Source organism: Rhineura floridana, chromosome 10 (genome assembly GCF_030035675.1).
Source record: "Rhineura floridana isolate rRhiFlo1 chromosome 10, rRhiFlo1.hap2, whole genome shotgun sequence".
In the NCBI taxonomy this organism is placed as follows: Eukaryota; Metazoa; Chordata; class Lepidosauria; order Squamata; family Rhineuridae; genus Rhineura; species Rhineura floridana.
Genome location: NC_084489.1, coordinates 25,441,246 through 25,468,710, shown reverse-complemented (window position 1 = coordinate 25,468,710; position 27,465 = coordinate 25,441,246). Strand labels below are relative to the sequence as shown.

Sequence of the window (27,465 nt, the reverse complement as noted above, 5' to 3'; positions counted from 1 at the left end):
AACAACCCACAGCTTTGGGCTAAAATCATTTATGTCTGACCAGAATACATAGAATATATATTTGTGTATATATATATGTATCTTTCTGGTTACCCTCTAGTGCAACCTTTCCCAACCTTTGGGTCCCCAGATATTGTTGCACTACAACTCCCATTAGCCCCAGCCAGTATGGCCAATGATCAGGAATTATGGGAATTGTAGTCCAGCAACATCTGGGGACCTGAAGGTTGGGAAAGGCTGCTCTAGTGGCTTGAAACAGTATGATTGTGATAACAATCCCAAACAGCATTTAATTCTAGAGCAGCTTTCATCATAGAAAGATTATTCCAGAAGACGGCACTGTAAGCAAAATAATTTGCTAAGAAAGTCAGACAATGAACTTCAGTACGCAACAGTGGAACAGCAAGGATTGTTTCCTTTCTTTGGGATGGGAGTACAGTACAGAAAATATGGATAGAAGTGGTGGAAGCTTTGGCTTGGCACCATTCCTTCCTTTTGGTCCTAGCTGAGATTTATAGGATTCTTTTGGAAAGTCTGTCCTCTAATGGTAAGGCTTGGGACAACACCTCAGGAGGGAGAACTAGTTGTAAAACCAGTTGGGACCTTAGGTTTCCTTCAACTTGCAACTGTTCCCTTTTTGTAGTAGGAATAGGATAGCTGCATGTTTTCTTATTATACATGGACAACATAAAGACTCAGCTATTCAGACACATTATGAACTAAGGCAGGGCATCTTGTGACCTACTAAATCTTGTAGACCCAATAGCTATATATTGTAGTCTTGCCAAGTGTTTGACAAATTCCCCTCCCTTTATTTTTTACAGTCCCAAACATACACTGAGCCCTCGACAGGGCACCATTTATGGTTGATAAGCTGCATGTGGCTTGGTGGGTTACACTGTACAGGTCTTTTATAAACCATCTTCATCAAAACAATTCAACTATAAAAACATAAGATAACCACATAATTTTAAGCCTGCTTTATTTCTGAACAACACTGACATCTCATCAGGAATAGTTTAAAAATACTGACATAGGACAACAGAGCTTTCAAGATTACTGACATCCAGCAGCAACAAAATATGTACCTAAACATTTAGGGATTATTCTTTGAGAATATGCATGATAGCAGTTTCCAATGGCCCCAAAGGTGCTCCACTACTTGCAGTAGCAAGTCTTTTCTTCTTTTCAGGGATTTCACCATCAATTCGTAAAGGCACAAGTTTTTGTGGTAAAATTTAAGGTTAAAATTTAAAAAGCTACAGTTCTGCATTTAATCCCAGTGATATTCAAGGTAACATAGCCTGATCATATTTGTACAGTAAACTTATTTACACCACTAATATGTTTCCTTCAATTCTTTTGACTATAGATTGGTTACAGTCTCTTAGCAAACAAATTTTCTCAACACTCTTCCTCATGCTTGTACTCATTTGGCACAGTTTCCACGTATCTTATGCACATGACCTATATAATCTATCTAAAGGCAGTAGGGCACATCTTCAAGGTACTTATTTCAGGGATCTGAAATATCAAACATTAGGGACTTAGTTGATTCTTCACTCTGAGTTGATTCTTCACTCTGTACAGATGCCTTCCTGCTTTTGGCACAGGGGTGTCCTAAGTGATGAGAGGGACATCAGTCTTCCAGGAAGATATCCCACAGCACCCACTCATGTGCACAGGCAGATTCTGCATGGACAGAAACTATGCTTCAGCTGGAGTAAGTTGTAAGCACACTTACAGAGATTCACATATCAGCCTCGTGGTTGAAAAGAGAATAGCTTACGAATCATGTACAGAAAGAGAAGTTTGTAAGTTTATCTAAAAAAGTATGTTGAAAGTGCAATGCTAATTGGTACAGGTTTTTAACAGACATTTATAATATATTCTCAAAACAAGCTGTACGATACCTTTGCAAAATAAATACTCTGTCATTGCAATATATTTTATATACAAATGCACACCTAGAATATTGGTAACTTCTGAAAAAATATCCTTTCTTCAGTTTTTACAGTCCAACATTGTCTGAGAGGAATATCTGTGTCAGAGATGAGCTTCAATCCCATCTTCAGTCCTCTAAGCACAATTTCGTATATATTAAAATCCATACTGTTAATGTATATTAGAAGGGGTATCTACAGTTTTTGTCCTCTTTAGTTTGTTCAAGTTTTATATAACTCACTCCAACCAATTCTTTCAGTAATTATTTTGAAACAAAGTAATCCCAGACTTCACATTGAAACCATTCAGCCTTTTGCGAGACTGTATAAACAAATTGACAGTAGTTTGTTGCTTTGTGAACAGCAGTTAAAAACCAAGGAGAAGTCTTGGGTTACTTGTGTAATACTGGCAAGAAAAAATGTGCATCTCAGTAATTTACTCTAAAAAGTTTTAAGTAGTGTTTGCTTGCTCCTATACAAAATATTGGACTGGCCAGATCATTTAGGTGGTGCCCTCAGTGCTTCCAGTTCCAAGGGATACAGAGGTCTCCGTCCTGCAGCACAGAATAGAAGTGGGAAATGCAGAGGTGCATGCCTTGAAGGTTGGGAAGTGACGCCTCCAGCAGTCTCTTGCACGAATGGATCATTTGCACGCTGGAAACGCTAGGCTCCTTATATAGTCGCTGGAGACAAAATTTTTCAGTGGAAGCCTTGATCAGTTCCTTCTCTAGCACCATTAACCTGAAACAGTAAATATAAGCCCCACTTCAAAGTCATAATCACAAAGAAAAAAGGAAAATTATCACAGCAGTGTTTCACATTTTTGAACTATCCCTTCCACTATAAAAATCCCTACCTTCTACCCCTCCCCCCCCACATGCAAATAATCTGCTTGTTGGATGGCATCTCTAGTCCCCAACTTTATGTGTGGGGATCGGGATAAAGGAATATTAAAGGGTTTCATGGTAGCAGCATTTCCCCTTTTCTCATTTGTCTCAGTCACCACGCCTTCTTCTTTTTACTAAATGAAGTCCAATTTCCTATCAAAGTCCAAAAGAGCAAGGCAATAAGTCTGGTTAGTGATTGGCTTGCACTGATGTCAGGTAATGAACTAGGTCTCCAACTCACTCTTTTCTCTCATCCTGGTGTTTGTGCATGTACAATTTAAGAGCTGGGTATGCTGCAAGAGGGTTTTACACCTTCCTGAAGCAAAACACTATTTGAATCAGTGGAGTGTGCTATTAATCTTTTAGCAGAAATTCACTTTTTACACACACTTTGAAGAATTGCCCCCTCCCCATCAGTCTCCTTGGAAGCCTCCCAAGACATCAAGCACAGCATGGAACACAAGCAGTGAGTTTTAAGAAGCACTTACTCTTCCTTTTTTTTCAGTTTCTCTCTTGCTTGTTGTGCTTTAGTGATGATAAACCATTGGAGCGCTGCTGGATCACAGATGGTTGGGATGATGAAATGTCCTAGTTCATGCAGACTTGGTGCATACCTGTCACTGCAATAATATGGAGAAAGTGCATTAAGAATAGCGCAACACACTTCACAGTACTTCTTGCACTGAAGGCTTTTGCTTTATGTAATGTTCTTGATATAGAAGCTTAATCCATGCAGAAGATAAACTTTGGATATTCCCTATGTATTGGTATCCACACAGTTACTGACACTCTCAAACAACTCTAAAAAGTTAGACAGACAGAAGTAACCATTGGAGAAGCCATGCTTATTTTTCTTCAGCAAGACTTGTTTTTCTATATACTTGGTAATTCTATATTTAACTATGCTTTCCACCAGTTTTCCTAGAACACATGCTAAGCTAACTGGCCTGTAATTTCCTGGAACCCATTAAAAAAATTGGTGTTAAGTAAACCCAACTGGCCACTTTCTGGTTTTCTGATATAGAGACTGAACATAGGGACAAGATACATATTTTTGTTAGAAGATCAGCAATTACACATTTAAACTCTTTAAGAACTCTTGGGTAGATACTAGCTGGACCTGGCAATTTAAATTTGGACGAACACATTCGGTCTTGTTTTACTGCTGCTTTTATATTTGGTGTTTAACTTTTTAAAAAATCCTATTTTTATTATGTAAGTTGCTTTGTTGCAAAAGGCAACTAATAATATTTATTATTATTATTAATCATAATATTATTAATAGTAGTAGCAGTAGTAGTTGTGGACACACACCTTTCTAGAATCATTTGTAATCCACGCAGACTGCGAGGGTGAAATGGAAGTCTGCTGTTACGCACTTGATTATAAAAGCTGTCAAGAATAGAGTAATACTCTTCAAGTGTCAGCATTGGTTGCAGCTCTTCAACGTATGTTATTTGTATGCCTCCCAAAAGATGGCTTATACGGTCCTCCAAAACCAGTACTTTTCTTTGAAGTGCAGAGTAGCTTGGCAATCTCTCAAAAATCTGCACAAATTAAAATATTTCCTTAAGTGTATGATATCATCCAACCCCCCGCCCCTACCCAGCCCTCCACACTAACTAATGTTTTAGAAATTATCTAAGCACTCAAAATCATTTTGGGCACAGATAGGTAGGATGATGCAAAAAATTCTAAAGATAAATATTCAGTCAAAACCAGAATTTTTTTTATTGGGTTTTATGGATAAACAAATAGAAAAGAAATATGGAAGAATAATATTATTTATTATTTATTTATTTAATTTAATTTATATACTGCCCTAAGCCCAAAGGCTCTCTGGGCGGTGTACAAAAAGATAAAAACAAGCATGAGGTTTTGCAGGAAAGATCCTTCTATAGGAAACCAGATTGCCGCCTCTCCTTGCTCACAGATGCTTCCTTATATATATATATTTATATATGATTACGGCAGCAAGATTATTATATGCACAAAAGTGGAAAATGGAATCAACACCAACAACGGAAGAATGGCTATTGAAATTAATGGACTTAGTAGAGATGGATAAATTGACATGTCTACTTAGAGAAAAATCGACAGACACATTTCTTAAGGAATGGAAGCCTCTCTTAGACTTTTTGTTGAAAGATCAAAATAAAATGATGATATTGGGATTTGACGATTAACTAAGATAGCCTATGGAGAAAAGTGATCCTGTATGTATATATTAAGGGACAGGTTTGATGTATATTATATACTTATAGCTGATCTGCGACAAATCGGAAGTCAACTATTTTATTTTTATTTTTGTTGTTGTATTGTTATGTTTTTTTACTTTGTTTTGTTTGTCTTTTGAAAAATTTGAATAAAAATTATTAAAAAAAAAGAAATTATCTAAGCACTGAACTTCTGTTACTAGAAAAGATAATAGAAAAGACAGTTTGCATCTGTGCTGGAATTGGCTTTAATATGTTTTTAAAGTTGTTTTTTAAAGTTGTTTTTAAGATGTTTTGTTTTAATAAGTTTTGAAGTCTTTTGTTTTTAAGATGTTTTAAAATGCTTTCAGTGTTTTTGTTTGCCGCCCTGGGCTCCTTCTTGGAGAAAGGGCGGGATATAAATTTAATAAATAAAATAATAAATAAATCAAATACGTCAAAGAATGATAAAATCTCAACTTGTCTTGGACTGTCTACCCAATGAAATCAAGTTGGCAGTGTGTAACTAGTTTTAGGCAATAATTTAAGAAATTGGTTATTTCAGCAAACCTTCTCATGAAAATGTTTTACTGGTTTTATAATCACCTTGTCAGATGAACCATTCTGTACTTTTGTTAGTGTATTTTGCTTTAATTTTGTTATGTTGTTCTGAGTTTAACTGAGATCTTTATTTCTAAAAAAAGTTATATACAGCCTATTATAATCTGCCCCACGGTGCTATCCAAGTTAAAATGATAAAACACTAAAATCATGATAATCTAAATTGAATACAACTCCAGGGGCACCATTAATTAATTACAGACTTTAAGCCCAAGAAAAGATGCAAGTGCACAGGTGTTTGTTTTTTTAACAAGTGCTAAAGTATCAGTGTTAGTGCTTGCTGGAGCTCCAAGGGTAAGTGATTTTATAGGAAGGGAGCCCCCCCCCGAATGCTCTCCCCTGGTTTCCGCTAACTAGGATTGCGACACAACCAAGAGGGTCCTCCGCAGCTTGGCACAATGCTCGGACAGAATAGCAGAAGACATTTTGTACACCGTTTAGATGTATTCTATGAGAATTTGTAGTATAGAAACAAAACAAAACTTATATTTAAACACATGCACCAATTAATCAAATGTTCTGATAATTATTTGATGCTGTTCAATATCTGATTAAAAATGGAAATGGACTGCCTTCAAGTTGATTCTGACTTATGCGACCCTATGAATAGGGTTTTCATGGTAAGCTGTATTCAGAGGGGGTTTACCATTGCCTTCCTCTGAGGCTGAGAAGCAGTGACTGGCCCAAGGTCACCCAGTGAGCTTCATGGCTGTGTGGGGATTCGAACCCTGATCTCCCAGGTCGTAGTCCAACACCTTAACCACTACACCACACTGGCTTTCTATATCTGATTAAACACTCTAAAAGCAATGGACTTGGGTCTACTCAGAGTATTACTAATTTTGAATATGACCTATAGTGTTTAATGTTTAGCCTTTCCTTTTTCAACAAGCCTTTTAAATGGAGACTTTTAACCCAATCTGTGTTGAATTTAAAACTCTGTGTATGTACACACACAAACACACCCCTTTTAAATGTTGATGCTTTCATAGTTGATAACTCAGGGATGTTTTGTGCAAAGTAATTATTAAATGAAATGAACAAATCCTTATCACGATAATCATCATCTCCATAATTAGAATTGTATTTGTGATTTGGGGTGATAGTCATGCCTAGTCCTACTCAGAGTAGACACACTGATGTTAATAGACTTGACTAACTTGGGTTTATTAATGTCAATGGGTCTACTCTGAGTAGGACTTAGTTGAATACAACACTTTATCTCAGGAATTATGCACTAACCAGTACTAAAGAGTGGAAAAATGAAGTCATAATTAGTTAAAGGGCTGGTGCAGATGCTTGCCCGCTCCTAACCATGGACAAAATATTGGGAGCCCTTTGGGATAATGCACCCAGCCACTTCTTAGGAGTACACTGTCTTGCCCACGTTCAGCACAGTTAAGGGATACATCAGAACAAGGATTTGAAACAAACTAGAATTTGTTATCCAAACATTAAATTGTAAATTTGCCACCCTGAGCTCATACTGGGAGGAAGGGCAGGATATAAATCTAATAAATAAATAATAAATAAGAACCCTGGTTAATATTAAGTGCGGTTTAAGTGGTGCTAACACACATAAGGAACTAAACAAATTACGAGCCTGAAAAAACATTTGATTTACTTGCTGGAGGCTGGCAGAGGAGGGATGGAGGATTCCATTCCCTCTCTGGCAGCCTGCTTCTATGGTGGCAACAGAGGAGGAATAGAACACTCTGTCCCTCCTCTGCCAGCTCCCTCACTTGCCTGCATGTAATTCCTTGTTGCCTTCAGTTGCCAAGCTAGTGCTTAAATACAAGGCTGCACTAACATATACCTTAAGACAGGCAGAAACGGGAGGAGGAAGCACATAAATTATGCCTGTATTAACCCAATGTATTATAGAGATTAGTAGTGTAGTGGCAAATTCAGAAGTGCCAGAGTCCTTCATATTAATCACAGCCATGCCCCATCCCTGCTTTTTTTGCTGTGGGGTTGAGAATGAGATCCTTGGTAATGCCTAGGAACGAATAAGCATGAAAGAGAAGAGTGTTAGCACTGGAAGAGTCTTCTCACTGTTGGACTCACCTCCTTTCACTTTATTTGGCTTCAATCAGCAGGAAAAGACAAGGAAGCATGTTAGAAGACTCTTCTCAGTGACTAATACACTCTTCTTGTATGCTGATTAGCTTGTAGGATGCTGAAGGCATAGGGATTCTGCTGGGACCCTGCTCCCCAAAAGGTAAAGAGTCTAAGACCCCCTGAGACCCTGCATGACTACACCCCTGACAGAGATATTAGAACTCCAGGAAGCCTTTTAAAAAATATTCATGTTACCCATTCCGAGAATAAAACATGGCTTCATTAGTTATAGTTTAGGGTTGGAGTTAGTCATTTTAGACACTAAGGATCTGGGGAAAGAGTCCATTATTGTACACACATACAGTGCTGTAACTCCACTTTCCTGCAGCAAAGTGACATCAAACAACTGTACTTAAGAAATCAGTGACCAGTTGTGTCAACCAGAAGCAGGTAGGTACCAGCTTTTTGCATACAGGTGGTTTTTGCACTCCACAAACATGTAAGTATAGGCTGGGGATTGCAACAAATCAAATTTAGTTACCAGTTCTTACTTCTGTCCAGTGGTGGTGAACATCCATAGTTCCTAGCATAACATAGCCTGTTGCGCTCATGCCTGAACGGTCTGTAAATATCACAGTGCGTCCTATTGGAAAGGGGAGGGTTTTTTTAATAACTATTCACAGCTGAGCTTTTTTGGGGTGGGGAAGTGTGTGGTTAGCTTACAACAATGGGAGTTAGCCAAGGGATTCAAAAATGATCCCCGGGGATCCCCTGCTGGAGATGTGGGCTCTCCTTTAGGCCGTTCTCCATTAGGCCTATCTTTCTCTAGGCTCTTCTCCACCTCCTTGTACCCACATATGCAAGTAAACCCAATGAGTTAACACCAACATAACATCAAGTGGGTGCTTTCAGTCATTACAGATCAAAATAGGATAAGAACATAAAAAGAACCCTACTCAAGAAGGACAAAGGACAAAGTTGTCCAGCATCTTGTTCTCACAGTGGTCAACCAGAAGCCTGCTGGAAATCTGAAAGCGGACCTGAGTGCAACAGCACTCTCCCCATTTGTGATTCCCAGCAACTGGTATTCAGAGGCATTGTCTCCAACAGTGGAGGTAGAACATAGCAATCATGCCTAGTAGCTATTGATAGCCTTTTCCTCCATGAGCGTAGGGGAGAAGGCAACCTTGTAGGTATGTAGGATCTAAGCCACTTATGACTTTATACCTCAAACACAACACCTAGGTTGTGCCAAGAAAAAAAAGCAGAGAATTACATCGGAAGACCAGGTCTGCACTAATATGTTTTGCATCAGTTTCAAAGTTCTGAACTATTACTCACAATCTTCTTTAAATAATAGCATAATATTGTTATCGTGTTAAACCAAAGAAAATTGCAATAGAAAATGTACCTTTGGCATTTCTTGGTGCTTCCGGGCTCTGTTGAGCTAACCGACTTAGACTGTGTAGCTGGCTACATCGATGGGCAATGCCCCAGCTCCTCTGCCATCTAAAAAAAAATACACCAGGAAGTTTCAGTCCTTTTAAACTGCACAGCAGAGATGGGCCAGAGCTAACTGATGAAAGGCATTGTTAAACAGGTGTGTATTGATGACTGGATTCCTTGGGACGCTGTCCCATTACTTTTTGCTGGCAGCCTCTCTCAGAGTCCCTCTGTCTCTACAGACAATCAAGCCACACAATTCCCAAGTGCACTTGCATTTAAAAGCTACCTCCTTTCCTTGCTCCCCTCCATAGGCCTTGAATCCAGCAAGGTGAGCAGGCACTACAGCCAATCAGCAGTCAGCATGGATCCCCAGGCACACTGATTGGCTCTCACTGCTTGTTGTTATGGGGAAGAAAGAGTCACAAGGAGCTGAGAGAGAGGTTTACAGAGAGAGAGGAGGGTGGACAGCCAAACCCTGGTATTTACTTTCTTATGATAAATGCAAGCTTAGGTTGCCAGTCAGCAGCAAACTTTGGGAGAACAGACGGGCTTGCTTTAAAAAAAAAAAAAAGTTGTGGTGGGGATGGAGCAGTGGATGGGTCCCTGAATGCTGCTACTTATATTAAGAAGTAAAAGTACAATTAAAAAACATACATCACCTAGCACAGCACATTACAATTTATTTATTTAAATTTATATACACTAATAGGCAAAAAACCTTGCAGTTTAAGAACATACCTAGAGCCCACAGCTATTTCTATCCAACTTGAAAAAGCAGGGAAATTGGGCAGCTATAGTGAATGCACCAGGGGAGCAGGAGACCTGACCTCCTCTCTGAGATATTGTACTGCCCTACAAATCTGTCAAAATGCAAACACAATATGGGTTGGTCTTTCAGTCCAATCCACTTCCTGTGTAGCTTGGAAGAATTTGGTAACATGTGCCTCTGAGCATTCATCACTCAACAGAACTCCAAAGTATGAGACTGAAAGCTTACTTTTATTGATTAATCTTAGAAGGGGACGTGGCTGCGAGGGGGTGTGACATGACTCATGATGGGACCCTGCATTTCTAAATTTGCCACTACACTACTGCTGTTAAATACCACTAACAGACAAGCAGTTTTGAGTATAAGATCTTGACTCAGGTCTCTAACTCAAATGGAAACTTTGATAATTGGGCATGGAAGGCAGCTGCATAGAAATGCAAGAAAACTAAGAATAAAGCTGCAGTGACAATTAATGCATTTGGGCTGGCATTGTAAGCATTGCACAGAGCAAAACACCACACTGCAGCCGCTAAACTCACAGACTTTTTCCAGCAAGGCACTTGAAATGCTGCCAAACAGTGCAATTTTAACTGAACAAAACCAATTTTCCCTTTATTTTTATGAGACTTAACAGAGTGCACATTTTAAATACATGTGAAGTACATTTGTTAGAGTCCATCTAATCCCAGCAATATTGCTCTGCTCCACCCACAGTCTTCTAAAATATATATATTTCTTTTTCACCCAGATAAGTTAATTTGTTACCTGATATCAGAGAGCTGTAGCTGATGAGACAATTCACCTTTCAAACGGTCTAGTTCTTCCCTGAGTGGTAAGCTATTCTTCAACTTTTTTTCTGCACTCTTTCCATTATTATCTAACCAAGAACTGGAAAAACAATACCAAGACATTTAAATCACCGGGACATTTAAAAATCAACAATAACTGGGCAAGGACAGTAAATTGCTCTTTAAAACTTAAAGTGGTCAAACATAGGAAGAATTGTGAGAGAGTGGGAGAGAATCAAGGCCCTTCGTGGAGATTCCAGGATACTCCATTCCACCTGCCCATGTTCTCCCTCTAAAGGTCTTGTCAGCATTCTGTACCCACTGAGCATGCTCAGCCCTCACTGGGCTATTTTGAATAAATATTAATTGTACTTCTGCAAACCTCAGGGTTTCCCTAACCCTGCAGATTTTCCCCTCTCATGTGTGAATAGTGCCATTTTGGCTACATAAAGATCCACACTTGGTGAATGAGTTGTGGTTGTATTTAGGATGAATTTCTATGGGTTTGTTGATTAAAAGTTGTGGCTGACTTTCATCCAACTGCAGGCATTCCTACAGTGCTCTCTAAAACTTGCAACATTCCCAGCAGTAAGGAGTCAAGAGTACGAAATATATTTATGAAAACCTGCACTGCTAGCCTGTATGAATAGAGTTAGAAGGATCAATGCCAACACAGTGACAACTATACAAAGTTAAAGAGTGCGGCTGTCAGACTAAAATTGCTCATACATATTTTTAAATGTACTCTTACGTCTTGAAAAAGTATGTGGCTATTGGTATGAGAATTTATTCATACAGGCTGTCTTTGACTTGACAATCACCCTTCCATGAACAGTGCTTTTTTCACATCCATCTTTTTCCTTATTGGGGAAGACTCTGGAGTAGATTTTGGAGCAGAGCTTGGAAAAGTTACTTTTTTTGAACTACAACTCCCATCAGCCCAATCCAGTGGCCATGCTGGCTGGGGCTGATGGGAGTTGTAGTTCAAAAAAGTAACTTTTCCAATCTCTGTTTTGGAGGCATGTGGTGGATTGCAGGGGGAAAGAGAGGAAGGTGAAGTCCCATTGTGCAAGCTGTAGTCTACCCCATAGTTGTATGACTGAAAGGAGTTCCAAATTATACGCTTGACTGCTCAAAATGATTTCAATTGATAATTCAATTGTAAATATTATAAGAAACATAATACCTATTTGTAGTAAAGCATATGCTTTACATGCAGAAAGTCCCAGCTTCAATCTGCGACATCTCCAGAAGAAAAACAGACTGGTTCAAAAGCCTGAAAAGGTCTCTTAAGACTAGTCTGTTTTCTGAATTTGAGGAAGGTGATGGCATTTTTGAGGAATTAGGAGCTACCAGATGTTTCTACATGAAAAATGTGTGAATTAAAAAATCTAGGTTGCCAAATTTTTTGTTTAGTAGTTTGATCACCATCTTGGAAAATGCCTTCCCATTTTCGGTTATTGTATACAATCAAACCTATCACGTTCCCCCTCCCCCATATTTTGTAGTCACCTTCACAAGGATCACTGTGAACTGAAAGTTTTAAAAATCTGTTCATAAATAAAAAATGGGGATGGGAGAGAGACTTTGTGTTTACCATCAGGGATGCCTGTTTCCACCTGCTCTGCTCCACCCTCCAGAAGACTTTCTTGCCTTTTGGGTTGAAGCAGAAGGTGAAGGGGGAACGAAGAGATTGTTATATCAGCTTTGGAGGTTGTTTTGGGATATTTTGGCTTGAGCTTTATGCTCATTTACATTTTGATGAATTTGTTTTAGTGTTGTAATGATTGCTCTTTTTATTATGTTATGCTACAGTATTTGGACTATTTGTTTATGTAAACCGCTTTGAGCACAGACTATTTGTGGAAAATGTGGTATATAAATAAATTGACTATTGACTACAAAAGTTGCAGATTTTTCCCATGCTGCTGCTTATAATTATTTTATAACTTCACAAAACTTAAACCCTAGAAGTTGCAAGCATTTTTTTCACATTGCATTTCCACAGCAAGATATATTCCTTTGCCCTAAGTTAAAGGAGAGTGATGCACATGATTTCTAGGGTATGAATGAGTCAAATATTGACCCTCGATGAAAAGCCAGCAACTGCAGTCTACCTAACTCACCTGTACACTGGAAATAGTGTGTCCTATATTTCTATCTTTCATTCTGTTTTATTTTATCTCATGCATTTCAATATATGTCAAGATCAGTTTGCTATGTGCTTTGCATGAAAACAATGTGTCCTGTCTGTTCCCTGAAGAGGAGTACGGCTGAAAGCTATGATGCCAATATCTGCATATTTTATTAATGTGTGAAGGTGTGGAGACATGCAAGTCAGCAAGGAGCTGGAAAGGAGTTGAAAAAGGCAGTATTGCAGAGAAGCAAATTTAGAGATACTGTACATTAGATATAAATTAAAAGGATTGACACTGTATCAACTGGTGAAAACAAAAATGCTGTGTTGGTATCACACTTGCTACTCTGACTTCATAATCAGTTGGCTGAAAGAACAACACGAGCCGCCTCAAGGTCTAACATAGCCAAGAACACCACCTCATCAAAGTAAACCATTACCAGGTCAGTCCTCATCTATTGGAATGAGACAACATGTAAAGCTACAAAATTAGAGGTCTGTGCCTATCTTGTCACGATGAACGCACATAACTGATCTTCAATATAGCTGATTTTCCCATGAATGACAAGATACTGTAGAAAGCACATGTTCATGAAACATTAGCTGTAGGGTCACCAACTTGGGCAACCCATGGGTGAACATGCCCACCACAAACCCACAGATCGCTAGTTTCTGTTCTTCCTATAGTACATACTGTACTGAAGATTCCTGGGGATCTCAAGTTTCATAAGAAAAATAGGGGGGGGAAGCACCTCACATGAACAAAGCACAAAAAGGGGAGGAGGGAAGACTCTGGTGCTCACTGGTACAAAAACTCTTTATTGTAGTCAACATGTTTCAGAGTGCAAGAACTCTTCCTTCAGGATATAAGTATATCTATAAGTTTCTCTCCCCACACTACGTTGAGCCTCTGCAATGTTGCAGAAGCTTCATGCAGATGGAGAGAGAAAATCTTTTTTGCTCTGATATTTCTTCATACTATTTCTACAGTTGGTTAGATTTGAATATATATATTTTAATTTGTAGAACTCTCAGGTTTTTCAAGGTCCTGAAGGAGGAGTCCTTGTACTCCGACACAAATTGAGCTACAATAGAGTTCTTGTGCCAGTGAGCTCTGGAATCTTCATTGTTTGCCTTGATCTTATGGTTCACCCTGGTCTTCAAGGTGTTGATCTTGAAAATGAAACTGCTTTTAGTATTATGCCAAATAGCCTGTTGACATTTCTATAAATTTTGCATGGAGGGAAGAAATGAGGGACAGTTCTGATGACAACAGGTGCAACAAAGAACCCACTAGTCAGTGGAACAGAATTCTGAGCATTGTGCAGGATTTGGTGTACTGCGAGAGTGGAGAGAAGAAGCTGATTCCCAAACATATTGTGAGCAAACAACTGTAAAAACATAAATAGATCATCTGAAAAATACAGACAGATGAACAAGCTCACCATTTTTTTTCAAGATGGCAGCAAAATTAGGCACTATAAAGTTTGGTAAGGTATATTTTGGGATTCAGCACACTTTTTTCAATCAGGAAACTCCAGGTTACAACTAATTCCTCCAAAACACTATTAACAAGTTTTCTAGATATAAAAGATTCTCAGATAGCTGGGCTGGGAAAGGCATTCTGGCTGGAAACTTGGAAATATCGAAAAAAGAGAGGGGATGTCCCCAGAATGTCAAGGAGGGAAGTTCCAAACTGTATAGATTTATTTGTTTATTTTCTTTAAAAGAGAAAAAATTCTTCTTAAAATACCCAACGCGTTTCAGCCTTATAACTAGGCTTTCATCAGGGGATTTATGTTGTTGAAATGCTTTATTCAATAGAAAAAATAGAAAAGTGAGAAGTACTCTATTGAATAAAGCATTTCAACAACATAAATCCCCTGATGAAAGCCTAGTTATAAGGCTGAAACGCGTTGGGTATTTTAAGAAGAATTTTTTTCTCTTTTAAAGAAAATAAACAAATAAATCTATACAGTTTGGAACTTCCCTCCTTGACATTCTGGGGACATCCCCTCTCTTTTTTCGATATTAATGAATGTCCACACCCTATATATATTTTGGAAACTTGGAAAGCCATGACTAGTCAGAGTAAACAGTCATGGACTCTTATCAAAAGCTGCATGCAGTATGAAGTGGCTTCATATGTTAATACTTTAGAGTAGTTTCCATCCTTTGAGCCTGTTCAAGTTCTTCCTCGGGATCCTTGAATCCAGTAAAACAGTAATATGTCTTGTCCCATTTGATAGGCCTGGGGAAGGTTCTTTCTGCTCCTTGGGTAGACCGAGTATCCACATTGCCATTCAAGCTTTGGACATGCTCTGTCGATAAGCTACAGGAGTTCAAGATGTCCAGTACTGTACTTAGTAGGTCTCTAGTGCGCAAGGTGAAACTGACTGCTCGAAATCCTGTAAAATGCAAACCCAGAACAAGGTAATATTTAAAAGAATGCATTTACATTGCTGTTACGCTTGTCTTAATTAAGATAATGCATACCACAGCTGCTGATTAATCTTCTTGTCAACTTCAGTCAATTATAGTGCTAAGCCTCCTATTGTTATTAGTTGGTTTGATTTCTACTGACAGTACTTCTGGACTCAGCAGATTAAGTCCCCATGCTCCAAGACAGATACAAACAGGCTCTAATGTGAAGGATTTTTCCTAACACTATTTTTAGGTGCACTACAGATGGATTCAAAGCGCACACTACAATATAAATCAATACCTATGAAGTGCTAGAGGCACGTATGCAAAATACACATTATACAGGCAGAGATAGTGTACTTGCCCATGATCACACTGCACTTCCTGCCCTAACAATTGAATACTACTACTCCTTGGAGGACAGATAAAAGGACAGCTTAGGTGATTTTTTTATAATTAATTCTCAGTTCATTATGCAAATATTTTCTATAATAGCACTTCATTAGAGAATGTAATAAAATGAGAAATAGTTAATGTTTTCAAACAAAATCATAACATCTTTCGAATTCAGAGGCTACATGAATTTTCAAACACACAGTTTTAGTTTCCCATTTGGTCTACATTAAGTAGTTTTATACACTATATTGTAGCTATGTAAAAAAACAATAAATGTAAGGATATACAAAGAAACAAATCTGGTAGCTGAATCCAACTGAATTATAACTCATTTTGAGATTTTTAAAAAAGATTTATTTATTAAAGATGACCCAGTGCTTATTGGCTAGAAATTTTAACAGCATGAAGATTTCCAGCACACAAAGCATTTAATTTGGTAGGAGGGGAAAAATCAAAATAATTAAAGTACCTGAAGAACCAAATGATTCTTGAACATTAGAAGGATTTTGTTCTCTCTCTCGTACATAAAAAGTGAGCTGAGTTGGTTTAAAAGACCTGAAACCTGGTTTCTGGAGATTCTCCAAATACCCATTTAATCTCTTCAAAGAATTTTCATTGATCTCCTGAAAATAATTACAAAAAATTATAATTACTGTTCTGAATGCTTCCTCGGTTAAAGCAAATATACATAAATTAACAGTGTTTTTTCAGAACAACCTTGCTTTATTGTATATTTATGCAAACATATACTGTGTCTGAACAGGTTTTCCTCAATTTCACTGACAGCCAGTGTAGTACATTGGTTAGAATGTTTGATGAGGACTGAGAAAACCCAGATTCAAAAATCCTTATTCTGCCAAGGGTCACTTTGGGCCAGTCATTATTTCTCAGTTTAACCTAGCTCAGAGAGATAAAGGGCTCGTGGTGGTGAGAATCATGTGCACCATCTTGAGTTCCTTGCCCTCTGAGGTCTGCCTGGTGCCAACTTGCTTTTCATTCTGGTGCCAGGGTAAAAGCTGCTTATTTACTTCAGCTTTTGGTAATTGTTAATCTCACAGTCTAATTTTATGACGGTCACTTCTGTTTTAAGATTATTGTTTTATCTGCTCCCAACTTGTAGCTGATTTGCTGTTTCCATGATTGGTGTACCCAGCTCTGAACTCTTTAGACAGAGGGTGGGTTATAAGTACTTTAATAAATAAATAAATATGATCTTCTCATTGAGGAGCCATTATAAGCTCCCAATGGACCCTAGGGTTCTCTAGAACACATTATGAAAATCACTGCAAGAGTTTAAAACAGTGTGTGTGTGTTTTTAAGGTGCCACACAGAAAAGTAATGACACAGCTACCATTTCAGCCATAAAGGAGGGTGGCAATATAATGCCTCAGGAAAAAAAACTCCTAACAGGAAAAGATAGAATGATGTAGCTTTTTTATTTTATTTTTATTAGCAAATTACCCCTATGAATGCCCTACACTTCCATTTAGAATTGTAGCCACAACGCTTAGATTCACCGCAATTAAAAAAACCAACTTTTAAGTGATAAGAATTTGCTTACAGTACCATAAGTACCTAACCGTGTAATCCTATGCATTCAGAAACCCCACCGAATTAAATGGAGTTCACGGCCAGGTAAGCGTTTAGGATTGCAGCCCAAACCACTGAAGAAAAATGTTTTTACCCTTTCCCTAGGATGCTGGCCAAAGAAATCTGGATGCACTGCAAAATAGAATGGTCGCAGAGCATTGACAGCATCGGCCCCTGATAAAGTTCTTGCCTGGATAACAAGCTGCAGTGGTAGTTTCTTGAGACACGATCTAAGAAATAAACATGAAGAGTAAGTTAAGTGGTCTAACAGACCGCAAAATGCTGCTTAGATTAAAGGTACATTACAATAGGGATGGGGAAATTCTGAGAGTAATGAAATTAGGCTTGGGCTACACCCTTTGTTGGGGAAGAGCTGCAGCTCAGTGGCAGAGCATCTGCTTTGCATGCAGAAGGTCTCAAGTTCAATCCCTGGCATCTCCAGGTGGGACTGGGAGAGAACCCTGTTTGAAACCCTGGAGACACACTGCCAGTCAGCACTGACAATACTGAGCTAGATGGATCAGCTGTCTGACTCGGTATAAGGCAGTCTCCTACGTTCCTACACTACACTAAAAGGTAGCTAGGAGGATATTATAATACTTATATTAGTACATTGAGAACTACACAAAAATAAATTTGTGGCTGCTGCCAAGGATCTCTCATTCCTCCAAGACTGTTAAGAGAGAGCACACTGAGAACTACCACACCTCTCCAGTTGGACACATACAATTGTAGATATATTCCTAGCCCCCACTTGCAATCATTTTATTCTAATCTAATGCTGTCTCAACTGTACAAGGGGGAAAACTCCCATTTGCCTACATTCTTCGGCATATTAATTGGCTGCTCTGTTATTAAGATAATTAGATGTAAAAATGCTTCATTTTCATGTGGTAATAATGGGAGGGTTGGACTATGACCTGGAAGACCAGGATTCGAATCCCCACACAGCCATGAAGCTCGCTGGGTGACCTTGGGCCAGTCACTGCCTCTCAGAGTCATGAGAACCCTATTCATAGGGTCGCCATAAGTCGGAATTGACTTGAGGGCAGTACATTTAAATTTTGGACTATGTGGGTGCCAAACACCTAGAAGCACTCTTATACCTGGAGTAATAATCTTTTCTTTAATCTTTAAGATTCCTGTTCCTTACTGAACCTTGATTGTCTGTTTCATGTCTGTCCTCTTACTCCTTTTCTGATCACTTGCTGGATCTGTGTCCTCCTGGTTTGTCTGTGGGCTCTGCTACACCAGGACTGGATATTAATGAGGTTACAAAATGCCCTGGTTGACTTGTTTACTGGGATGGGGGTGATGCCAGGGCTGTGGAGTCGGAGTCGCGGAGTTGGAAGCAATTTTGGGTGGAGTCGGAGTCGGTAGAAATGTACCAACTCTGACTTCAAAATAAATTTTGATTGACAATTTTAAAAAAATATAAATTCAAAATGTCAAAGAAGCTTCCCATGAAGTCAGCTGTATTTGAGCATTTCACCATAACTCAAGATGGAAAACATTTTGTGTGTCAGGACCCAGATGAAGACAAATGCTGTGATGCCAAGATCAGCGCATATTCAGGCAGTGATAAAAATGCTCCTATGAGAGCTTCCAATTTAAAAAGACATTTACAGCCCTTTCCAGGGCTGTGGAGTTGGAAGCAATTTTGGATGGAGTCGGAGTTGTAGAAAAATAGAGGAGTCGGAGTCGAAGGTTTGGCGTACCGACTCCACAGCCCTGGGTGATGCTACAACTTTTATATATATATATATATATATATATATATATATTGTTTTACTATGTTTACAATATTGCAAAGTTGTTTTGGCTTGCTGTTATACTTGTTATGTTACTGTTTTATTATTTTTTGTTATTAGGAAATCGTTCTGCAATTGTTTTTGAGATGTTTTCTGTTCACCTTGTTGTAAGCCGCCCTGAGCACAATTTGTTGTGGAAAGGCGGCATACAAATAAAATGATGAATGAACGAATGAACAATTCTGTACCTCTGTAAGTCAATGATTAATACCAGTGTGTATCCTATATATCAATGCTCCATCTTCTATCAGTCCTAGCCAGCATGGCCAATGGCCAAAGATGATGGGAACTGTACTCCAGCTACATCTGGAGAGCCACATCTTTCCCTCCCCTGCCATATACCAATAGTGAACTCATCATTCTCTGAGTGTGGATCCTTCATAGCCACAATGGCACCATCCACACGGAAGAGGGAGACAGGCTTAGGAGAGTCTCAACGTTTGTAGAAGTACAAAACTCAGCATGCTCAGTGGTAACATTATGCCAAGTATTTGGGGTGGGGAGAGAGAAGAGCAATGAAAACTGGCGAGGGGAAATGGAATGGAGTATTCTGGAAAATGGCATGGCTGCTAGCCTAGAACCCTGAACAGGAGCAGTCTACACTGCAGTTTGTTGGAGATCCCACTTGTATATGATAATCCAAAAAGAAGCATTGGAATGATAATAGTGCCTCAGAGCTTTGTGAGGCCCCGTATTCTTCTAGTCTTCAGATGTGGATTGAAATTTTTTTTATTCTAATACATTGGCACCTGGAGTTTATGCTGTCTACATGTTTTATCTGCTATATTGTAACTGTATGTTTTATGTTTTTATTGTTTTGTTCTTTTATCTTTGTAAATTGCCTCAAGAGGATTTTATTCTGAGAAATGGAATATAACGGATTATAAAAACATAAAGCACAGACCTTGTTCTAGAGAACACACAAGGTGCATATAAAGAACGTATAAATTTAAACGTTATTCTAATAAGATGATCTGATATATTATTCTCAGAGAGACTAGGGAAGTATGCTATATTAAACTAAGGAAGTCTCCGCTGAATATTCTTGATCCATTCCATTGACACCTTATGGTAGCCTTTGCCGTTGATGTTTTGGACTACAACTCCCATCAGTCCCAGCTCCCATCAGCTCCAGAGTTGTAGTCCAAAACATCTGGAGGGCATCATGCTTGTGAAGGCTATCTTATGGGCTCAAATGCGCATACTAAACTTCCTCATTCACATCAGCTTCCAATTTAAATAGGAAATTCTGTATGCAAAAATCAACAACCACACTGAAATGGTGGGGAGGCTCTCACACACAAGAGATCAGCACACCACATATCTGATCATACCTGGTGTCTGGATTGGAAAATCTTGCTGATAAGATTGGCTACTACCTCTCCAGCTATGTTTGAAAGCTGCAGACTGATCTTCATGTTAAGCACCATGACATGTCAGATACATTTCTAGGTTCTGATTTTGTAAAGGATAAAAGCATGAACTTAGAAGATGCTCTCACATCCATTAAAAGCCACAGGTGGAGTTGTGAAACTTAGTGGAATCAAATATTTTTACTATGAAGGAAGTCCACAAAGTTCAATATGGCAAGTAAGAGTGCATATAAAACTCTACAAAATATTGTAAGGAGATTAAGTGGCAGGAATAATAGATTTGTTCTTCAACAAATGAAAGTGCTGCAAAAGTCCCCCCTGCACATTGAGATCAGCTGAGAAAAGAAAGTGCTCATTAGTGAACAGAAGGGTCTTTGTAGCTGAGGTATAAAAGATTTAAAATTAAATTCTGAATGGAAAAAGACTGAGGATTGGAATGTATCTAGGCAAGAATACAGGAGATCACCCTGATGCTACTAACATTATACTGTTAATGGAAGATCTGTTCTTCTATTCTGTTAATGGAAAACCAGGGATGATATGAGGCTAGGTAGGCTAGGCTATAATGTACCACACACACTCACTCTAAAATGACATATTTAGTTCAACAATGAAGTGGCAGCAATCCCCCCCCAACATTACAACATCGTTGATATGGTTCCATCTCCCATGAGAACAATACTCAGTAACCTAATTGGTGTTGCATTTCTGGGCCCATTTCAATATTTCGGTATTGATCTTTTAAAGCCCTGAACAATATGGGGTCAGATTTTCTGAAGGACTGCCTTCATCTATATGAACCTGCCTGTATGTTAAGATCAATGGATCTTCTCCTCATTTGCCTGCCTGTACAATCAATCAGGAAGGCAATGAAAAATTTCAGTCCTTTCAGTGGTGTTGGAAGTGGGGCAAGAGCAACTTCTGTTTGGGTTGTTTTGTTCATATTCCAGAAGGAAGACAGGGTCCTCCAGCTGAGTAGGCTTGCCTACCTTTACCTGTGCTCTTCTCTACTTAATGTCCTTTCACTGTAAACTCCTTCCTTTCTTTCTTCTTCAACTGTCTGAGGAGAGAGGGCACATCTCTGTCTTTGTTCTCTCTCCTGAACTATGAGGGCAATACCCAAGTCTGGGCATTGCACCTCCAACTTAGTTAGTTAGTTGGAACTAGGTATGCCTTTCCTATCTACTATGTATTTCTATAAATAAAGTAGCTTTTTCTTATTTTACTCTTAAGTCTCCGTAATTTAAATGCAAGGTAAAAGCCTGCTTCTTAGGTAAATACACACACTGGCACATGCAGCTCAGGCCACTGAGTTACTCTGCATATCCATAACAAGTGGTAGCCGCCCAGTTATGGAACTCCCTTCTAACTGAGCTCAAATTGACTCCAGAAGGGTCTTAACAACTTGTTTAGTTCAAATTGTTTTCTCTTAGTTTTAACTTAGGGTGGCCACTTACACACGGCCAAAAAAGTGGAAATGCATCAGCAAAAAGAGGAAAAAACAGAATACAGCTCTGCATACGCTAATTTATATGCACAGATGCACATAAAGAAATAATTACTATAATTTAATTTAAACATAAATACAATAAACAACATTCACCACAGCAGGGAATATTGATCAGGTGATCTGTGTGTCTGCTCAGCCTGCTGTCCAGGTGTTATCTGTTAATGGGCAACTCCCAGACCATTGCTCACCTTTTTTATGGTTTCTCTCTCTAAATCAGACTTGGGGCAAAAAGTCCTTCAGACAGAAGACTCCTATAAATAGGGGGCTGTCCTCTTGAGAGTTCTTCTTCAAGCAGTGGACTTTCCTTTGTAAATAAGGATACATAGCCACCCTAATTTTACTGGCCAGTTTTGTGAAAGTGTTGGGCTGTAAAATCTTTTTTTTAAAAAATTGGCCTCTTGATATGCTGCTTGATATTTTAATGTATTTTATCTAATTGCACACTACCTTGTTGGGTTGTACCCTGAAATACAGCCTAGAAATATTTTAAATATTTATTTAAAAGTCATGTATATCTGTTAAGATAATATTGGTACAAAATACAGACTTTGGTATTCCTTGAAAAATCACTTACACAGAGAATAAAAGAAATATTATGTGAAAAGATTTCTGGCTAAAATGCAAAGATTATTTCTAATTTATAACATTCAAAATCTAAAAACTCCCAGAAATTAAGCTACTTTTATCCAAAAGTAAATGTAATCATTTATAACTCCATTTAAAATGTAGGAATAGTCACCTTACCTCCTCACAGATCCCCAATGGCAAAACATCTCAGTGCTTAATCTTGATTTCCAATTACCTCTGAATTTCTTTAAGCAAAGAAAACATATTACACATGTAATTAATGCACTTCATTTTGTATGGTTTCTTTCATTTGCTTATATGGGACCGTGAAATTTAACACCTGGTTTTACATTGCCGAGTCCTTTCAGCAGTAACCAGTCAATTATGGAACTCCCTTCTGAGCTGAATTTGATGCCCACTGTAAAGGCTAAACAGTAGCAGGAACAACCATTTTAATGTTGTTGCAGCACAAGTACCTTAAAAACTGGACAAACTAATTAAGAGTGTATGTATGTAAAAGTTTAAGCCTGATAATTTCTATACTAAATTTTAGTTAGAGCTCCATCCCTTGGCCGCAGTACAATGGCAAGAGGAAACTAACTCCATCATATTGCAAGTAGGTTCTGGTCTCGTTAATTTCATCCTGAAGGAAACTTCAAGGGGAAAAAAAGAAAATACATTATTGAATATTAGAAACATCGCTGACATAGAGATAGGAATTCTTGTTCTCCTTTTTAAGGGATACATATGCGAACATGTAGACAATCATTTATTCTTTCACATAAAAAAATACATTAAATTCCAAATCAACTGAGGGAAAAAGGAATGTTGCTCATCATGGGCACAACCTGAAAGGTGCCTGCAACAGTCATAACTACAGTAATACCTCAGTTAATGAATCTTCCAGGAACAAAGCTCCTTTTAAGGAAGGGTTTTTTTAAAAGGTGAAACTGATCAGCTTTGGTTTGCTATGGATAAACCTTCAAGCCTGTGCCTTTGCTTTAAGATGAAACTGACCAGCCTATTTCTTTGTTTTGCTATGGATAAACTAATGTCTGTGCCTTTGCTTTAAGGTGAAACTGATCAGCCTGTCTTTGCTTTGCTATCAATAAACTGGTAAGCCTGTGCCTTTGCTTTGCTAGGCTGAAATGAAAAAGCTTGTACGTTTGCTTTGCATTAAAGAGATCTCTTGTTTTCTCCCAGGGCTGGGCAGGTAATGGTCCAATACAATTTAGAGGAGCAGAAGGAGGGGAGGGAGAACCTCTGTTGAAACTGCTCCAACCATCTATGAGCAGGTGTAGGAACCTATCCCTGTTGTCTGGAAAAGAAATGAAAGCTTTTCTGCTTTTTCAGTTCCCAACTTATTTCTCAATTTAGAATGAGTCCAAAGGAAGAAAAAAAATCTCTCTACCCCTGCAGAAGAGGCTACTGCTGTTAAGAGGTGGATTACCACTTTTGTGGTCTCCTCCTTGTTCAGATCTACTCCAACTCCACAAATTCTCTATTCATTGACCTTCTCTACCTTTGCACTTAGAGAGAGGCAAGGCCTTCGGAGAGACTGTGTGCACTTCCTGTACACCACCTGAAGATTAGGACTGACCATATATTGCTGTTAACGTGTTCATAGAATATAATTAAAAGTTGTATAATTAGTATTCATAATGATATATTTGACCTTAGGCTCATTTTTAATTAATTGTTTTAAGAAAATTTTGAAATCTGGTTTAAATATTAAAATTCCAATTTAAATAAAAATCTGATTTTTCTTTTTAAGAAAATAATTTATTTTTATCAACCCTGTATCGACCCTTTGCCAATACAAGAAACCCACTACTATAGCAACCCTGGTAGGTGGCCTTTCAACCTCTGCTTAAAAATCTTAACAAATAAGAGTCTTCATAATGTTTACATCTTTTTTCTTGTAAGTTGGACTCATTGGTTCAGGACAATACCACCCTTTGAAGCAAAAGAAAATAAATTTGGTCCTTCATCTACATAAAATATATTATCCAGTGAGAATATTTAAACAGAAATGTGATTTCTTAAAATTAATTTAATAAAGTATTTGTGCTCCAGTTCTGATAAGAGGTAAAACTTTTCCTTAAGGAAAAAAAACTTTGTGTAAAGCCAATCTAAAATATAAACTGGACAAATATTCCATAGACAAATGCTTGTAGAACTGGGTAACATGTTTAATCAGCTTTAGACCCTGATTCATATTCTGTTACATCAGCTTTAACTATGTTAATATTGGCTCCAACATGGATCCCTTAATCATGCTTGAAGGCAGAGAGTGAATTTGCTCTAAAATGAGAAGGAGATAGGGGGAAAAAATCTGAAGCCTGCTCTTTAATTCCTCAGAATTTTTAACATGTATGACCACATCCTACCATGGCTTCAAAATAATAATCTTTATACTTATTTTACTGATGAAAGCTTGTAACTAGTCCAAAGCCACAGTCATTTCTCATTGAAACAAAACCATTCCGTCCATTACTAGATCACACAGAGTACACATTAAATTGACTAAGTCCCATTGTTAATAGTGAAAGAATAAGCAACAAAAAAGGTTTCACAGTTTGTAATTAGCAGTGCATATATATGGAAATGACATGACAGAATAGCTGTGTTGGTATGCAATAGTAAACCATGGTTTGGTGCTACATGGATGAGCTGTAATTAGCCTAAGCAAAGATCCACTTTCCCCTCCTCTCCTCCTGTGTAGCTCCAAGGAGTTCTGTGGAGATTAATTTCACTTGCAAAAGATGTTGGCTTGTTGTATTGTACAAACCTGGAATTTAAAAGAATTAAAAGAAACTGGTTAGTTAAACCAGCTTCATAACTGATGATCTGAAGCTGGTTTTTTGGGAAATTTACTAGTGTCCGTTGAAAGCCAGGATTACTGGTTTACACAACAGGACAACCCAACATTCTCTGAAAGTGACATAAACCTCAATAGAAATCCTCCTCCCAGCTGTGCAGAAGGAGAAACAGAAGGAACACACAAGCCAGTGCTTTTCTCAGGCTCACCATACCTTGTCCATGTAGTACTAAACCATGGTTTAGTGTTATGCACTGAGTGTCAGCACGTTTTGCAGCTTTCCCAGAACACAATTTAATCATCTTAAATTATGGCAAAACTACCTCAAATGCTCAGAATAGTAAAGGAATTTAAATTGGTTACATGTGTCTAGAGATCCCTACCCTTTAGAAATCAAGAATGCTGATACTTTGTAGTGTTTTGAAAGATTTTAAGGGCTTTTTCAACAGTCACACAAATCCAGTCTCCCCAAGCTTTGACAATCTTCTGGCTAAAAATAGAAAAGGGGTGGGATCGGGAGAGGAATCAGACTGTGAAAAATGGAAATGTGAGATGCAGCCTTTTTGCAACCAACAGATCACACTATAGAAAATGATTGGCCACATTTTGGCAACTGAATGGAGCATGACAGGCAGAGGTTACCATAAAAACTGCAGTCAGAAAATAGCTAGTTTATTGTGGAAGGGGGGAGGAGCCTTAAAGTAACCTCAATGAATTGACAAGGTGCCACAACACAAACTGATTAGCTAGACAAAAAGATACATTTTAACAGCTCAGATATAGTTTAAAAAAGCACAGCAGAAGAGCAGCATATGGATGGATCAGAGAGGTGTCTATAGATTCAGAACCATGCCAATCATAATACAATCACTTTGAGAAAGATAAAATTATGCTATCTGGCCACTAGCCTCAGACAGTATTTTCACAGGTACTTAACCATTTGCTTCCTTCCTAAGTGCAGGCAAAACTGCACCCTAAAACCTTCATTTATAATTATGGCTATATTTGTGACCAACAATCACAGTTCAATTCTAATCATGTTTGTAACTCTATTTAACTACAAGAAGACTCACTTTCAAGTAAGCATATCTAGGATTGCAGCTTAAATCTTAAGATAAAAACAGACTTTAAAAATCATTATACAGCATGCCACGCAGGACTCCATTATCTCATTCCCTCGGTAGGATAGCGGCTGGTTTTACTTACACCACAGTTCTATACATCTCTACAGAAAAGTACGTTCCATTGATTTCAACGGGCCTTACTCCCAGGCAAGTGGCTTCAGGACGATGGCCTAAATTACTTTGAAACACGCCATCGACTACAACATGTAGCACAGGTTAGTCTCTAAGCATCTATAAAACCAATATTTCTTTATCATAAAACTCTAGTTCCACTGGTAGAACTTTACAGCAGGAAAAATAAATCTAGTGCTTGAAAAATTCCTGGTATTTTTCCAAGCCTGGTATTTTAACTACGTTGATAATGCTATATACAATCCTATATGCCCACCTATATACAATCCTATATAGCCATCTACCTGTACTCAGTGGGACTTCTGAGCAGTCATGCATAGGACAGAACTGTTAAGACCTCAGACCAAAACAGAGATTACTCCCCACCTCCCGTCAGATAAATCCACTTGTCCCGTTTCCAAATAAAAGTCCTCCTCGCTTGCCTTTCCTCAAAGCTAGTCGGGGAACCCAAACACTCTGACACACCTCCAAACTTGATACCCACCCCATGAGGCACTCTCGCCGCAGCCCCAACAGCTTACCTTCCTCGTCGCCCTGCTGCTGCAGCTGCTTCTGGCGGGGACGTGGCGCCCATCGCCTTCCGCGGAAAAGGGACCCTGGTGCGGCGTTAGTGGGCTGACTCGGTCAGTCGGCCGGTGACCTCGCGGGCCGGGACAGACACCTGAGTCGCTGGAGGTCCACAGTGGGTGGAGTCGACGTCGTCACATCACCACTCCCCTTTCCCGCTTATTGCCGCCTACAGAGTAGGGCGCGCGCCGCTCTAAAGCTCAGCTCTTCACGCGGGCGCCACCGCACACAGCCCTCAGTCTCCGACGCCCAAAGTGCGCGTGCGCGCGCACCTTCTGCGCATGGGCAGGAAAGGCTCCCTTC

The 27,465-nt window shown here is 38.7% G+C and overlaps 1 protein-coding gene across 2 annotated transcripts; it reads right to left on the bottom strand.

Moving 5' to 3' along the window:
* Nucleotides 1–979: 979 nt before the first annotated feature.
* Nucleotides 980–27,465, bottom strand: TCAIM (T cell activation inhibitor, mitochondrial). Of its 2 annotated transcripts, XM_061587212.1 has the most exons (12): nucleotides 27,117–27,465; nucleotides 22,696–22,763; nucleotides 17,352–17,487; nucleotides 16,137–16,290; nucleotides 15,003–15,255; nucleotides 10,688–10,810; nucleotides 9,119–9,216; nucleotides 8,259–8,350; nucleotides 4,145–4,377; nucleotides 3,319–3,450; nucleotides 2,539–2,684; nucleotides 980–1,692 (listed from the first exon to the last, which is right to left on the bottom strand). In XM_061587212.1, exons 2-12 carry the CDS (start codon nucleotides 22,722–22,724, stop codon nucleotides 1,640–1,642), a joined length of 1,449 nt encoding a protein of 482 aa, XP_061443196.1. In that variant the 5' UTR covers nucleotides 22,725–22,763; nucleotides 27,117–27,465; the 3' UTR covers nucleotides 980–1,639. The 2 variants fall into 2 exon arrangements, with proteins under 2 accessions (XP_061443196.1, XP_061443195.1); XM_061587211.1 differs by having other exon boundaries at nucleotides 980–2,684; nucleotides 27,117–27,464.